The sequence below is a fragment of the Nymphaea colorata genome, chromosome 9 (assembly GCF_008831285.2).
Source record: "Nymphaea colorata isolate Beijing-Zhang1983 chromosome 9, ASM883128v2, whole genome shotgun sequence".
NCBI classification, from domain to species: Eukaryota; Viridiplantae; Streptophyta; class Magnoliopsida; order Nymphaeales; family Nymphaeaceae; genus Nymphaea; species Nymphaea colorata.
Window position 1 is genome coordinate 10,568,281 of NC_045146.1, and position 16,885 is coordinate 10,585,165.

At 38.2% G+C, this 16,885-nt stretch overlaps 1 protein-coding gene and 1 long non-coding RNA gene across 2 annotated transcripts; one reads left to right on the top strand and one right to left on the bottom strand.

The window, feature by feature from the left end:
• Positions 1–7,777: 7,777 nt before the first annotated feature.
• Positions 7,778–8,215, bottom strand: LOC126410367 (uncharacterized). Its single transcript, XR_007574224.1, has 2 exons — positions 8,143–8,215; positions 7,778–8,066 (listed from the first exon to the last, which is right to left on the bottom strand). It is a non-coding gene; the product is annotated as an uncharacterized LOC126410367 (long non-coding RNA).
• LOC116259831 (myb-related protein 2) lies at positions 8,060–13,971 on the top strand. Its single transcript, XM_031637772.2, has 7 exons — positions 8,060–11,427; positions 11,508–11,709; positions 11,949–12,025; positions 12,114–12,168; positions 12,252–12,348; positions 12,432–12,501; positions 13,200–13,971. The coding sequence occupies exons 2-7, from the start codon at positions 11,511–11,513 to the stop codon at positions 13,941–13,943; spliced, it is 1,242 nt and encodes a 413-aa protein (XP_031493632.1). The 5' UTR covers positions 8,060–11,427; positions 11,508–11,510; the 3' UTR covers positions 13,944–13,971.
• The last annotated feature ends 2,914 nt before the right edge of the window (positions 13,972–16,885 follow it).

Below are 16,885 nucleotides of genomic sequence, written 5' to 3' on the forward strand. Positions count from 1 at the left end.
CATTCTGCGATGGCATCCAGCACCGTAGGGAGATGAAGAGATGACAGAAAGAGCCCTCCGAGAGAGACAGAAAGAGAGAGAGAGAGAAGTCGACTTTCAATGAGCTACTGTAGATTCATCGTATTTTAGCTAGGCACGATTATGCAAATTGTCGTGTACTGATCAATATTACTTTCACAAGGTACTTAGCTTATGGTTGTCAAAAATTCAAAATTTTTGTGCAAGAAAGATGATGCCCAACAATGCATTGGTAGTTACATGTAACCCAGCTTCATGTAAGCTCTTGGTTTCTGTCGTTTGCAGTACAAACAAGGGTCGTGTGAAAAAGATATTCAGATATTCAACAATGGACATACTTTCCCTAATTGCTTTCAATTGAAATATACTTTACATTCATTAAGTAGAAAAATGCATGTAATTTGTGGGTATTTATTATGCAAACATGCAACAAAGGCTCCATTTGAGTTCTTGATTTTACCTTCATAAGCATTTTTTCTAGACATTATGAATTGTAGCCATCATGCTAAAAAATTCAAGTAGACTCAAAATTCAAGATTGTTCTACAACATGAACTTGTTCCTACACTGTTTTTGAATAATAAACAATAAGGAATATGTCGCATCTAACAACTTTAGAACAAAACTGTCGACCACATTATTTATTCTTCGTGCATGTTCTAAGGAGGAACAACCTCCCTTTAATAACCAACCATTCTTCAGGCACCACGGATATTACCCTAATTGACAAAATCTGCATATTATTTTCAAGTTTCATGTTGAGGAGTGCCAACCCTAAACGCTGGTGGTACCTCCACAAAACATACAAGTGCCTTTAATAGTATCAAGGAAAGTTTTTTTTTTACTGTTTTGAAATCTAAAATTCATTTAAGTCTCTTCATTTTTTGTCACAGAAAGTTATAAGTTTGTCCCCCTAATAGATGAACGTGTGTTTGGGGTTTCTCATGCATAATATGTGTACTGCATCGCTTCCCTCCTAAATCTGTCTTCATTTGAACCAGTGCACCCATTAGTACCAAGATGCAGATGCCCTTCATTAATAAAATATTCATATCATTAGTAAAATATTCATATCATCCCTCCTCATCGGAACTACAAAGACCCTTCATGAAATCCTCACAACCGGACCCCTGGAAAAAGCCTACAATAGTAGACCCCTCAAGTTTCAAGTTGAAATTAAAGGATAGTCAGCAAAGACTGTCTCAAACAATTATATACATTACCACTACAACAAATAACATAATTGGCTAGAACCAGTGCCGTAGCCAATAAGCAAGCTGTTGTTGCCAAAAAATACTTTTGGCAACAGTTCACACCTTAGCAATTGCTAAGGGTGCCATAAGCCTTGTGCCCAAAAAATAATTGGGTAAGTCCAGAGCGATCGCCAAAAAGTTTTTGGCCATGACTCACCTTCTTATTAGCCAGAATAGAAGCTGTTGCCGTAAAGCTTTTGGCACAACTCAATTTTTTTACAAGTCGTACTTCCTGTTGCACACACACATATTCAATTTTAAATAAAACTAAAAGAAATCTGTCACAAATTCAGATTTCATTACAAAAAAAAAAAAAAAAAAAAAAAAAACAAGATTGTGCCCACTTACATACAAAATTTATACATAACCATAAATTTACACACAAATTTATCTGGTGTCTAGTTTTCAAACCATTTCAAATTCAAATTTGGGGTGTTCTCAATATCTTATATCAAAATGACTAGGTATGGAAAGCAAACGAAATACATAAAAACAAATTAAGCATTGAACAATTTAGAAAATCCTTCCTGCCGAGTGAATGATGATGTGAAGTTCTCTCCCTCCCTACAAATACTTTTGGCATCTCTAATCTGTTCAGAATCCTCTCGATCTCTTTTATTTCTCTCCGACGCTCTCAAACTCAAGCAAATGTTGTGAAGATCCTGATCTCTCTCAAATGATCTTTGGGAACTCTCTCTCTCTCTCTCTCTCTCACGCACACACACACACACACACGCATAGTGGAATGCTCTATATTAACGATGCAATGAAGGCATTCTTTGCATGCAAATATAAGGTTGTGCAAAGATGAGATAAGGGAACCTAATTGCCACAACTACACTCTAAGCCAAGGTCAAAGTGAATAAGACAGATTGTGGTATTTTATATTGTTTGATGTTCGTTGTTGTATGCTATCATTGACTACCATGGCCACTTTGGGTGTGCCTCGTCCATTTCCTGAGCTTCTTTTTCACTCATCTAGTTTTCCAGTTTTAATAATTTTTATTATGGTTTTGTTTGTCATGTTTCGTTTTGCTGTAAGAGTATTTTATATTTTTTCTCTGTGAACTTGGAAGCATGACATTGTCAAGTTTGTTATGTTATCATGTGAAAAGGTAAATTAGAAAAAACCTTTTAGTGTTTCACCTATGTGATAGAGTATCAAATCCTTGAGTGCATTCCCATGTCCAATAATATAGACTTAAGCTGCCATGCATTCTTACATTATAAAACTAAATCAGTGCAACTACTCAGTTTTACTGTAGGAACTCTCTAAGGAACTTCAAGTTTAAACTTGCTTTTGATATGCATAGAAATAAATCATTAATCAATATGTAAATTTCCCACAAAAATAAATCACATGTACATTGTAGCAAGTGCATGACTATCGTTTGATGTTGTTATTGACACATACACCCAACACTTAAATCACAACATTAGATAGCACAACTCTAGTCAAGAGGTCCCGAACTGCTAAGCCCACGGTTCTAGGCTTCTAGCAGAGATGGTTTCAAGGCCGCTTGTACCTTATTGTGACATGTTAAAGAAAGAGATTTAGTGAGCTTTTCAAGAATGAAGGAATTGAGAGTACAAGCTGGGAAAAAGAGAATAATGAATAAGAAAGGTTTGCAGAAGAGAGATTGGAGAAGAAGGGTTGAAGTTGTTAAGGTTGAAGAAGTGAGGGTGGTTAACAAGTCTGTAGAGGGGCGCCTCCCAACTCAGGATCGCAGTCAAAGAAGAGGAATCTGTTTGGCCAATCAATGCTATCTGTACAAAGCAGATGAGGAAAACACAAGCCACATTTTCTTCACCTGCAAAATAGGCAAGCGGGTTTGGTCGGTGACTATGACCAAATTCAGAAGGGCTAATCTCCCAAATGGGAACATGGTGGAAGAAAGTGGTTTGCTAATAGATTTTTAAGCGAGGGTGGTTAACAAGATGGTGGAGAATCTTTTTGGAACCATCATTTGGGGTTTATTGACCGCAAGGAATAGACATATGATGGGCACTGCAGATGGAAGTGTTGAGACTTGAGAGGGAGGTGCAGAAGGGTCGTTAAAATATTTAAGGACGCCTGCGTTGCTGCCAGTAGGAATAAGAAAGAAATCACGCCCATCAAAATTTGGATGCTCACCGGATGCACAGCAGATGAATGGCCACCTCTTCAGCCGGGCCATGTCTGTCTCCCGATTTTCTCCACTATCAGGGGAGGGAGAAAATTTATCTCCTACGGCGCTAGATGTCAGGACGATGAGGTCTGGTGCACAGGTACTTAGGAGACTCTATTTTTCCTGAAACCAACATCCTACTAAATCTGATGATCTATGTCTATGCTGAAAAATGGTCTGGTTGTTTCCAACCAAAAACTGTGGTTAAGGTGGTGGATTAAAAGCTGTTGTGAATGGAGAAGGAATTTCGCTCGGGGGGCGTACCAAGATTGCTGAATCGGCTCGGAGACTGTTTTGCTGCAAAAATGAGCCCATGGTGGGGATTATCTCTTTACTGCTTGGTGCTTGCTTGGAACTAAGTGGCTTTCTTTTGTCCTGACACGGGTTTCTTTCCCCGTCTCAACAGAGTCGCATGGATGTAATTTTGGGGTTCTGCAGAGCTTGTGTCTAATCTCTTTGGATGTACTACTCCATTTTTTTATTTAATTTACTCAGGAAGAAGAACCTCCAGCAGGGTCATTTCGGCAATGTACATGACAGCCTACGTACGTTTTGCAGTTCTACTCTTTCCCCTGTGAGATCTTTTGCCACCCAAGGTTCTCAAAATGCACCACCAACTATGATCAAACTGGTGCATTATGTATATTCATCTTACCGCACGCTAAGAATTACGATGTTTTCGTCCTCCGGTGAAAATTAAACATCTTGAATGTTCCTCCTTGCTTATCAAGCATGTCTTCCTACTAATTCACCTGTTGTAGGGAATGACCGTTTGGCAATTGTAGTAGTTGTTATTCGATATATAATCCCCTCGCTACTCCTTTATTATTGTTGACAAAGAAAGTGTTTGTCGTTGCTAAACCTAAGCGTCGGGTCTGTCTGGGTATCTGATAGGCTCGGACTAGGAAGTTGGATTTTTAGGTGTCGGACCAATCCGAGCCCAACTCTCTAGTTGCCATACGAAGGCTCATTGCCTTGCTCTTATGTCTAAGCATAGGGGTTCGGCCCGACCCGACACTAGAATTTTAGGCTTGGGCCAGCCCGACACTTAAAACTGGAACTTGAGCTTGGCCAAATTAAATTAAAAAACATATATTTTTAATATATAATTAATTATAATAAAATATTATAATTATATATAAAATATATATTAAAAGATTTTTTTCATCTTGTCGAATCGAGCCCACTCAAACCCGCTCGATAACTTATTGGGTTAACCCAATTCTTTTTTTTGGGACTCCAAGGCCTCCCTCAATCAGACCTGGGTACTCCCAAGTACTCATCCTGTACCGGACCCTTACTTACTTATGTTGAAAAGAGCGGCCAACCTTTAAGAGGAGGCTTGAGGCAACTGACCTGCAATCATTGCTCGAGGGATAAAAGATGCCCTGCGTGTTTATGTTTTTTCAAAGGAAGAGGAAATCTCTTTCCTGCAATTTTCAATGAAATGATCGACTTTGGCAAAATAAAAAAAAGAAAAAGAAAAGCTGTTGTTCACTTTTAAGAGGGAGGCAAGTGTGGACGACCTGTCGGCAATTACTACCACACGGAGAGTAATAAAAAATAATAATAATTATTTTATATTTAATATTTTAAGGTAATTATTTTTATTTACATGTTGCCTCTTAAAAATTTAAATTTTATCACTGGTGCTCCTGTTTGCAACAGTGAATTCTACAGAGATAAATTAACACTTGTCACTAGGATACTGGGACAAATTTACCAACAGCTGCCCGCCCCAGAAAGTAGATGAAAAAGAAAGAGCAGTCAGTCCCCAGCGGAGCTCCTGAGAAAGAAGCCATAGATATCAATCATTGGTTAATGTACTTGCTCTGTTGTACTTGCTTCACAGGAACAAAAAAGGGTTTCACGTACAAAAACTATTAGACAATGGGGCCCGTGTATTTCAGAGATGCAATGGTTTCTGTTTATTTTGCCAATAATGTGGTCTTTCGTCCTTGATGCCTTCAGTTTTTTCTGAGCAATCTTTTACAAGTTCAGTCGCTGCAACATTATAGGATGGAGAATAATTTATATCTAGCTAAAGGGTAGCTGGAAGAACCCCGCAGTCCAACGAGCTGGTTTTCAATTGACACAGTACCACATTCCAACCATATGTAAAGAGAAAAGTAGATGGGAATATGACACTTTCCCTCTCCCCACTTTGTAAAAGGATTCTTATCAAATTCAATCCCAACTTATAAGGCAATTGACGCACAAAAATCATGCCTTTCTGTAAATGACAAATATATCTTTTTCTTTAGCATTTTTAAGACGAATCGATCAGTTCATTGCTTTAATTATAACTGGCATCTTTCTATATTCGTACTAAATAGCAAAATACGTGAACATCATTTCCTAGAAAATAACTGTACGTTATTCTACTCGGTGTTGTTATAGGAGCATGTGTTTGGTTGCAGGAAGTGTATGGTTCGAAGAATCAGACTTTTACTTGATGCTATCAAGCCGCGCCTCGTGTGTAAGTGCCTCATGAATCGCTGCCAAATGATTTTTTATATTTTCATGTAAACTGTAATAGTTGAAAATAAAAAAACTACTGTGTCTCGTGAACTAGCCTAGAAGGATGCCTCCCTGCCCTGTGTCGACCCAAATGAACATGGGCGCTCATGGGAGACACAGCAAAATGATTTTTTATATTTTCATAGTCTTTTTTAATACTTTCTGTTTATTAATTCAAAATTTTATAAGTGCATACAATGAATATATGTTGTTTGTTCAAAATCTAAAACTGGTTATATATATATATATATATATATATATATATATAGAGAGAGAGAGAGAGAGAGAGAGAGAGAGAGAGAGAGAGAGAGAATAATGATTCAATCGCGCCAAGATGTTAGGCAGATTGCTAACATTGTCACTAAAAAACAGTCATTACATTAACATTAGCAAACAAGATATTTCGGTGGCTTTAGCAATGAAGCATGGTCCTTTTACATTCAGCAGCACTATGTCATTTATTTGACAAAATGACAGTTGATGTGAATCGTGCCATCTTTAAATTGGATGGCTCAATACGACCTATCGAGTTATTATTTTATTATTTTTCTCCACTTTCTCTTTCCCCGACCTTTTCTCTTTCCCAATTTCTCAAGTCCCTCACCCTCCCTTCCTCCCTCATCAACCAGCACCAGTGGCTGACGGCACGGGCCTCTGACAGGATGGGGGAAACGCACAGGCAGCCGCCTCTCTCTCCTCCCAAAATCTCTTTTTCCTTTTTTGTTTTAGGGAGAAGATGGGTGGATTGGATTGTTCCACCCATCTTCTCCATCCCTCCCACCTGTGGTAGACGAGGGACGCTGCCGGTGAGGCGCCGGGCAGTGGCGGCGGAGATGGGTGAATTACCATCTCCTCCCTCCCTCCCTTCCTCTTCCTCCATCCCACCTGTGGTAAACCAGGGACGCCGCCGGGGGACGCTGCCGGTGAGGCGCCGGGCAGTGGCGGCGGAGATGGGTGAATTACCATCTCCTCCCTCCCTCCCTTCCTCTTCCTCCATCCCACCTGTGGTAAACCAGGGACGCCGCCGGGGGACGCTGCCGGTGAGGCGCCGGGCAGTGGCGGCGGAGATGGGTGAATTACCATGGGATGGAGGAAGAGGGAGGGAGGGAGTCGATGGACCGTGGGAAGCCAAAATCAGGGAGAGAGGCCATTCCGCATTCAGTTCTAGCCATTTTTGCCCCTTTTGAAGTAAACAGCTTTTTATCCCAAGTCACCACATTCTGCGGTTTTTCAAGATAAATAAATTAATTTGAAAAATTATTAATCGTTTAAAAATTAAATCAAAGGACATCGAAGTCAAATATGAAAAATGTGACGGGACTTTAAGAAGATGGACAAATGAGTGAAGGCTCACTAGTTTTAGCATATTTGTTTGTTTGATTAGCCTGTCATTCTTCTCATTTTTTGAGTAAATTAATTCACTTTTATTTTTCTGCCACCACCAATGTCCTTTAACTTTTCGATGGTCTTTTTTGCTTGTTATTTTTCTTAGAAACCAATTTAGAAGCTTTTGAACTGATTAAGGTACAAACTTTTGAAGATTTTAGTCTTTAATTTTTCAATGGCATTTTTTGGTTCTCATTTTTCCTAGCAACCAATTAAGACGCTTTTGAACTAATCAAGCTACAAACTGTCGAACATTTTTAGATATTCTTTTCCAACATTAGCATGAGCCCACTTAATTGCTTTACATCAACGCCTCTAACAATATCGACTCTGCTAAACATTTATTTCTTTTCTAAGGCCACTTGTGTTAATTCATTGAGAGGAGGACAATTCTATTTCACACGTTCAACCTTAATAATTAAATGACAACAAATCAGGCAAATATGAAATTTTCAATTGCCATAAGGCAGGAATGGACTTGTCAATTGTTTACAAATCGAATAAAGTATGTAAAAAGGAACAAGAAACCTTTTGAAAATATATGCATTTCATCGATGCAATTCTTGTTGATTTGCGACGCTCGTGCATGAGCACATTCGCTGCAGCAACAGCTTCAGCACTACCAATAAAGTAGAAGATTCTTGCATAGTTACTCCAAGATATGATTGGCCTCGTTTTTCTGTTCATACAATACCTCGATGCCTCCAACTAACGCACATGAACTGTGGTAGAAAAAGTGGGAAGCTACTTTATGCTGGGACGAAGGAACAACTACATTGTTGACTCGAGAATAAGTACCATTTTAGAGCTTCAAGATTTATTCCCCCGAGTCTTATCCAGCACCACAGGAATCATCTTGCTTTCACAATACATAAACTGCACAGCATGGCAGACAGCAGCCTGTGGAAGATGAATAGTACACAATAACAAGAGCAACGAAAAAAATCACAGTTCCTTTGAAACTGTTTTACTTCTTTTGGAATTATAGGTGGACGGTTATATGACAGTAATACACCAAGGGACTTGATTTCCACACCAACTTTGTTTCATAGCCAACAAGCATTTGAACCATTTGAATGCAGCATCTAGTATAATGTTTTACAATTACCTCCTTCCTGCTTTTCTTTGTTCCCGTAGAAAGATTTGTCATCTTCTTTCAATTTGACAATAACAAACCAAATCAGAGACCTCAGCACGAACCTACTAATTATTGAAAGGCCAGATAACTCCCCCATCCCCACCCAACACACACACAGATTAATTATCGTCGACAATGCTACAAAACAGTGAACGAACAGTCTTCATTTTCATGTGAATATACCAAAAGCAAATAGAGATGGACAAAAGCTGTCAACTTGATGAACAAGAAGAATATATGATTGGATACATGAAACATGAACTTTTCCAACAAAAGCCATAGTTCCCACTTCTATAAAAAAGTACCATGATATTTCACCACCCCAATAGTACTTTTGGCCATCCTCATTATGTATGCAGATATTTAAAGGGACAAAGTTGAAGGTAGATTTTGAGATGTAGTAACCAGCCTACAAGCACACCAAGTCTCTTGGTCTCGTTCCAGTATTCTCTGGAGGAGTGAGGGTGGCCCTGCTTGTGGCCTAACCATGGCAAGACTAGAATAAGTATCCAACTGAACTTCATCGTACCATATAGAGATTGTTTGGCGTCTAAACATTGAGCTGGAGTAATGTAGATGCAACAAAAAGTTGACGAAGGATATCAACAATTTTGATCCTGAAAGATTGACTAAAGACAACAGTCTAGATAATAGATTTCAGTCACCAGCCAAAAAACAAAAATCTAGGCATGTGAAAAAAGCTGAATCAAATGGAACAACTAATTCTCCTAGCCAATCTTTAGTCACCTCTTAAAAAAGAAATTGTGTGCATGTGTGTTAATATATACAGTACTATGTCATCCATGCGTATTTCTATGTCACATGGGTATGGGGTGCGGGTGCCGGTGTGAGATGTGGCAAGTTCCAAAAAGATTGGATGCGGGTGCAGCGAGAGCATATAAATATATATATATATGTTATTTGTTATATAAGTAATTTTATTTGTCCATATTTTTAAACCTTTTCTCATCGAGGTTTCCTTAATCTCATACAAAATTCAAAGTTTTATTAAATAAAATAAGGGGGAGAGAGAGAAGAGGGAGAAAAGAAGAGGGAAAGATTGAAGGAAAAAAAAAAGAGAAAAGAAGAATGGGTGCGTCAGCAGCACCCGATTTGGTTAGACTGAGTCGGGTGCTGTGTCGGGCCGCACCTGCACCTACACCTGCACCCACACCGCATCGGTGTGGGTGCACCACCATAGTTGGCACACCCGTGTGACTTAGGCGCACATAGTATCAGTACATTTATTTTCATATATCAGGTGTCTGTATATTTTTTAATTTTATATTGTTCTTTCATTTGGGTATTTTGTTTTCCGTCCTGTATTTTATTTTCTGTTCTTTTTTTGTGGTCAAGAGTGGGCTTTGACCAGCTGGAGTGGCAAGTAACTAGCCCAACAGTTGGTTTTCTAGCCATTCCTGTTGGTCCATCGGCTGGCCCAGCCTTGGCGTTCTTTTTTTGTGGTCAAGAGTGGGCATTGAGCAGCTGGACTGGCAACTAACTAGCCCAACAGTTGGTTTTCTAGCCATTCTTGTTGGTCCATCGGCTGGCCCAGCCTTGGCTTGTTGTATGTAAGGAGGATTACTCCCACTTTGAGTTGAATGCTTTTTCATGATAAATCCTTCACATGTTTAAAGTCTTTGTACACTTGTTTGTCTGTGCCCTTTGTTTTGTATGGCTTCTTCATTCATTAAAGTTCATTATCAAGCCTTGTTCTATGACTTGATCAAGTATCTGTTGAGGAGATATTTACATGGTGATTACTAATACAAGTAGACCGGGATGCATAAAGGCAGTGATTTTTTCAGAAGTGTGGAAAAAGCTTGCACCTTCATGTCCTCTGTATGATTGAACAAGTAATGACCATAGTAATAGCATATAAAACAGCACAACAAACAAGTATATGCTTATTCCTTTCCCTTTCTGAAAAAGTGTGTGGGCATCTTTCTTTCTAATGAATTAATCCCATTTTTCTTCTTCTCATGTCCAGTCAACCAAATTCTCTCTTTCCTTCCCCTTGTTAGCTATAAAAAGTAATTGTATTCTTCAAGCTCTCGGTTGCAACCAAATCCAGCCGAATTCTGGAGATCTTCAACTTTTGAACTTGAATTTGTGCCTTTCATCACTTTTTAGACATCTATAAAGAACCTAATAGAGAACAATGCTATTCCAAATTTCCAACCATCAAAACCATACCTTGCATTAGTTCATTATTAGTCATTAGATGGTGGGGCAGAGGAATCATCGTAGTGATCAGTTTGACATCTCCAGATGTGTCGAACTCAAGAATTCTGATGCTAAGAAGTTAAGCTGCTTTTCTGAGATGCCCCATGATCTGCTTCCTATGAAAAGTAAGCACACGAGTTCATGTAGTTGAGAAGATTCTAGCCAACAAATTGATGCATTCTCTGTGTCTAAAAATTCCTGCTTTAGTATTGGATTCCTGCTTTATGCCCTGGGACCAAGCAAAACTTTGCTACTTTTCTTCTAGATCAATTAGTGTACCTATTATGGGTATAAGTTGTCATGATGTTATGGTGATCATATTTCAAAAAATATATAGAAAGGTAGGAGCACAAAGACTTCATCTGATAATCATTCAAGGATGTTAAGAGGTGCTCTGTAGATACTAGAAGGCGTGCTCACTTTTTGCAACACTCTGAAGATCGTATTCGGTCTGGGCATTTTGTTTCTTCAGCATGAGATTCTATTCTCTGGGTTTTCCTTAAAATGAAAGTCACGGCCACAATTCAGCACCAAGAAACACAGGAGGGTTCAGAAACAATATGAAGGTTTACCAGAGGAGATTGGAAGACTGAGCTTTCAGAAGCAACAGTTCTGAATTTGAAGGAAGAAATCCACATACTCAAGATAGAAATTGATCTACTTAAGGTAAACCGGTAGCACCTCATAAGTTGTACCGGCCAAAGAAACAAAGAACACAGGTACATGTTTCTGAAGCTTTTTGTTTCCTATTAAAAGCCCTTCTTGCAGCAAGTAAACTCAATATATTCATGACTGACAGGAAATGTACCAACAAAGCAAGAATAGCCTCACTTCCTTCAGAATGTCTGTTCCCCAAGAAGCGCCACTGTTTGTTCAAGGTACCAAATTTCAAGGTGACTCGGGACTCGTCCTTTCAACTGATGCAAAACCAAGATTGAAATGGTCACCAGAACTACATGAGCGTTTTGTTGAGGCAGTAACTCAACTTGGAGGAGCAGACAGTAAGTATACCAGTTCTAACAACAAATAAAACAAGATTGAGGTTGAGCAGGTTTCAGGAAGAAATAGAAAAACTTGCAAGTTGCATCCCACTAGTCAAACTCATGCAACCATTAATTGAAAATGCTGAACGCATATAAATGAAAAAGGCATGTCTTCATCAACACAAGTTAGTGTAGTAACCAAAAAGGAGTACCTTAATAGTTGATTGTTTATTTGACAGTATGAGGGTTTATTGCAGAGGCTACTCCAAAAGCCATAATGAGAGTTATGGGCATCCCAGGCCTTACCTTGTATCACCTCAAGAGCCATCTGCAAGTAAGAACAAAACACCCTGCACTTTGGTGTAATACCACAAATTTTAACCCTCGTAGCACTGGTCAACAACAGTTTCTTTTTGTTGCAGAAATACAGGCTCAGTAAGCATTTACCAGCACCTGCTAACATTATCAACAAGAATGGTAACCAAAAGCCCTGTGAAATCTGAGCAGCAGGACCAAATAACCCAAGTTTATTTCTCATTGTGCAGACACTTTCTGTGCAGGTGTATCAACAACTTATACCATGCCATTGGACAAGACACCTGAGGCTCTTGTGCCATATACCACCAACTTCTGTCCTGGAGTATCACATACAAACAAGTAGGAAACTATGAAGATGAACTGCTTTACTTATAGAAAATTGGGATCAAGGTAAGCAATTGACCAAAGTTTTTGGGTCTCAGGAACATGCACATTGGTGAGGCACTTCAGATGCAAATTGAGGTGCAGCAAAGGCTACATGAGCAATTGGAGGTAAATAGACAAACAACTTTCTATGCAGTCCATTTTTCATTTATTTTAATATATGAAAACCATGAACTCTCAAATACTAAAACAGCAGAAAACAAGCTAGACTAGGTTACATAGGCACACCAAAACAGTCCACCGCACGAGTCAACATGACTCAGGCAGGTGCAGGCGTTTGTGTGGTTCTGATGAGATTAGTCAACTTTTTTTTTTTTTGGTTAAACCATGGTAATTGGTAATCGTTAAATTTGTCGTTGTTGACAATTTATATATACCACTGCAGCTGCACTTGGCATCTATGCGACATAAGCTAGAATATTTACAAGGAGAAGGATGAAAGCATGAAGACTTAGAATTGTATCCATGCACAGGAAAAACTGGGACATGTGACTCATCAAGCTAACCAAGTAAACAAGGGATATAACTTGATGATGATGGCCTCTGAGAGCCTTTTCAAATAAAACTTGTTGAAGCAACCAAAATGTACAACTTATATTTTTAGGTTTGTGAAAGTTGAAGAGGAGCTTCTACAAAGGAAATGTGTTCATTTCCCCTTACTCAAATACAAGTTTAAATTTCTCTCCATGACACTTTTAAGATTAGAAATGTTTTATATGATATGATGATATGAAATGATCCAGAAAATTCGTTGGCGTAGCTAGAGAATGTTTATAGTTTGTCTTATTTTCTTTTATATGAATCAGGTTCAAAGACACCTGCAACTAAGGATAGAAGCCCAAGGAAAATACTTGCAAACTGTCCTTCAGAAAGCTCAAGAAACTCTAGCACAACAGAATCTAGGATCTGCCGGATTGGAAGCAGCCAGGGCCCAACTCTCAGAGTTGGTTTTCCAAGTGTCCAATGAATGTCTGAACCCTGAATTCTCTGGGTCAAAAGAAGCAGCAATTTTTAACATGGAACACATTCAAGTAAACCAGTTAACAGATGGCTCAGTAGATAGCTGCTTAACGTCATGTGAAGGATCACAGAAGGAACATGAGATGCAAACAGTTAGTGTGAATATAAAAGGCTTAAGTAGAAACATACCATCTGAACAAGCAGAAAATAAAGAGGACTTACGTCTCCAACAGGGTGACAGTTTGGGGGGCAAGTGCCTCAACAAGAAAAGGTCTTTAACAGATCAGGTGGCTAGATGCATGTTATTCCCAATACAGAGAAACCCAAGTGAATTATCCATGAATCTGAGAGTCAAAGGAGCAAAAGAAAGTGGAAGCACCTATATCGAGGCAAGGAGTGAAGGGGAAGATATAACCTTCAGCAGAAACCCACTCTGTAAAAAACAGGCTCTTCAAGAGGAGAAAGAAGGACAAAGCTGTGGTTTTGCAGCCTTGCAGAAGGCTTCTCAATTGGATCTAAATGCCAGTGTTGAGACATCTGCTGCATCAAGCTGCAGAAAGTTTGATCTGAATGGTTTCACATGGAACTAACAGAATGTGAAGAGATGTTATTATCCAAGATAGATTTTGTTATCATTCTTAGTCAGATTTTGTTAACTATATCATTTCTCAGTATTCTCTAGGTCACTCCTGTCCTTGAAGTTGTCCTCACTAATCACCGCCTTCACCGCAAGTAAAAATTAAATAGAAAAAAGAAAGAAAGACTTCATAATCACATTCATCTAAACAGATAAAAGCAGGGCTCTGTAAAATGGAAAATGAGAAGAAAAAAGAACAGCTTCACGAACTTTACAAACAGCATCAATTATATGAACACCAGATTTTTGCCTGCAAGTTAAAGTCCTTTTATCTGGTCAAGAAGCCTTCACCTTCATAACATTGCATTATCAGTTGTGGACATAAATAATGAAAGTTGAGGAATAAAGGCCAACAAAATGAAGGAACTCTTCAATAACAATTAGCCGTGGAATGTGCACAGGTTAAACGAACTTGTAATTTATTTGGTCACTATATTATTGCCGACACTATTTTTTCCAAAAGAGAAACCCAGTCCAGAACCATCTAGGACCCTTGCATGAACCTCATCTACCCGGGTTGTACATCTATATCATAAGCTTGGTAAAAAAAAATGACAGTCATGGGATTGGGGATTTGAATTACGATTTCCCACAGGGACATAAATGGATCAAATATAACCAACAATCAGTCCAATTTCAATTCCATCTAGTTGGATTTGTAAAGATATTCAGATCCAATTACTAATTGCATTTGAATGTGCAATACAGTTCCACAACCAAACCTGGATACATGTGCAATAAACAACTCTGATCCAATAAAGATCCCATACCGTTATGTGTAAAATTGGATCTTAAGTTAGTCACAGCCAGTTAGACTTTGAAAAATTAAGGTCTGAACCCGTGTCTGTATCTAATATGATTACATAAAATCCAATTAATTTGAACTCTCTAAGGGCTGGATCCAATCCCATCCCAAATCATTTACATCCTCAACTGCCCTCAAGACAAATAAGGCCAAAACTAGTATGCCAACTGCTCTGGATCTTGATGTGGATATAATAAGGTAGTAATGGAGACAAAGCTTATCAAACACGCTCAAATTTTTTAATCACAACTGTAAGAAGTGAAATAATAAAAGCACTGATTAATAGTCAACGATAGTGCAGAATGAGGAAAGACAAACATAGGATACTGAGGACTCATGTCAATTAAATGGAAATGCCCTTTACCTGGCTGAGTTTACTTTGGTCAGGTGAAAATTACTGTATTGAACTTGGCAGTTAATAAAGTAAAGTGTACATGGCATGGGCAAGATCCATCATGCCGTCGTGACCCAACACAACAGTTAGCTGGCGAGGCTTGTGACCAAGGCCAGTGACTCGTGAGGAAAGTAACACATGCCCTGCTTCTGTCAAACTAGCCATGATATTGACTTGCAGGGTCCTAATAACATTGACAAACAACATAATCAGATTACATTTTTAGTGAAATATATATATATATATATATATATATATATATTTAATTATGTGCATCTCAAAGGATCCGAATATTTGAAGCTACATATGAAGACAATTTAGCCAGTACCTAGCTCATAATGCCTCTCAATTAGTTAGTAGCTTTGCACTTTTATACACTAAGAATAAAAAAATCCTTTGATCAAAAATTGTGTATATGAAAAATATATTCGATCCAAGAACTCCCTTGATCATGTTGTTGCAAAATTGTATATATGAACAATATATTCGATCCATTGGGAACCATTCAACTGTTAGTTCATGTTATCCATCATATACATATGCGAGGATCAGTCTTTTTGGCTGGACAACAACCTGACATATTTATCTATATTTGCACCAACATTCAAGATAATACGTGTAACTTTCATCAAAACTATGGAAAGGATGGAAACACAAAGTTTGCATAAATTATGACACCTAAATTCCTAATGGATACCACATACATGTTGCCTACACGCAGGGGAATGCATAAGAAGTTAAGAACAGATTGAACTAGTAATTTCTCAGCAGAGTTGTGTTTCATAAAAACAAACTTATAGTTACTAGAAAAGAGATACCAAATTAAAAGGTTTTACTACATATGTTGTTGGAAAAAGTAAGAAACAGGTAGACATTTAAAAAACAAAATAATCAATAGAAAAGAAGAGATACTTAACAAAGTAGAGAAAATTTAGGGATTAAATCAGGACAATTTTGCAATAATTGAGTTGTAGAAAACCTAATAATATTTTCTAATATTGGAGAAACTGTTGATTATATACATATTTGTCTGTATGCATGAATGTGTTGATATGTTATGCATGTCTTTAATTAGATATGTTATGCATGTCTTTAATTTCTTTAAAAGCATTGACGGATCTCACAAATGATTGATTTCTTTACAAGCATTGAAGGATCTTGCACATGACCTGCATAAGTTTGAATTGTTATAGAAAGGAAACTGAACCACAAATTCAATAATGTATTATCTCTCAGCCTTTGACATTTTGTGACAGCTGCTGAATGCAAACAAGATAAGCTCTGACTGCCATGGAAAAACTAGGTTGAGTGACATCACAGACTCATACTGGTCTCGTGGTTTGAACTGGTTTCCATAAAACAGTGGTTTATGCTGGGGCAAGGGGGTGGGCACATAGTGGGAGGTTTCCAAGATTTTAATGCTGAGAGACTTGAGAATCAACTCGGAGTGAATTGACTACGTGACCTGATCAGGTCAACTAGGTGACTCGGCCTGGATTTGACAATTTCAATTTTGGCAAAAAATATGTTTACATATGCATAAGTTTTTTCTTTCACTATAAATTTATAATACTGATGTATTACCCGAAACATAATAATGTATATGTATATATAAAGCACCAATTTTAGCAATACATTGACTACAATTACACAATTAACTACATAATTAGTGTGTATTGTGTGTACACACACACAC

Coding starts and splice junctions, on each gene's coding strand:
- LOC116259831 (XM_031637772.2), top strand. CDS start 11,511: ATGTACCAACAAAGCAAGAATAGCCTCACTTCCTTCAGAATGTCTGTT. Junction 12,026..12,113: donor ACCTCAAGAGCCATCTGCAA/GTAAGAACAAAA, acceptor TTTTTGTTGCAG/AAATACAGGCTCAGTAAGCA. Junction 12,502..13,199: donor GGCTACATGAGCAATTGGAG/GTAAATAGACAA, acceptor TATATGAATCAG/GTTCAAAGACACCTGCAACT.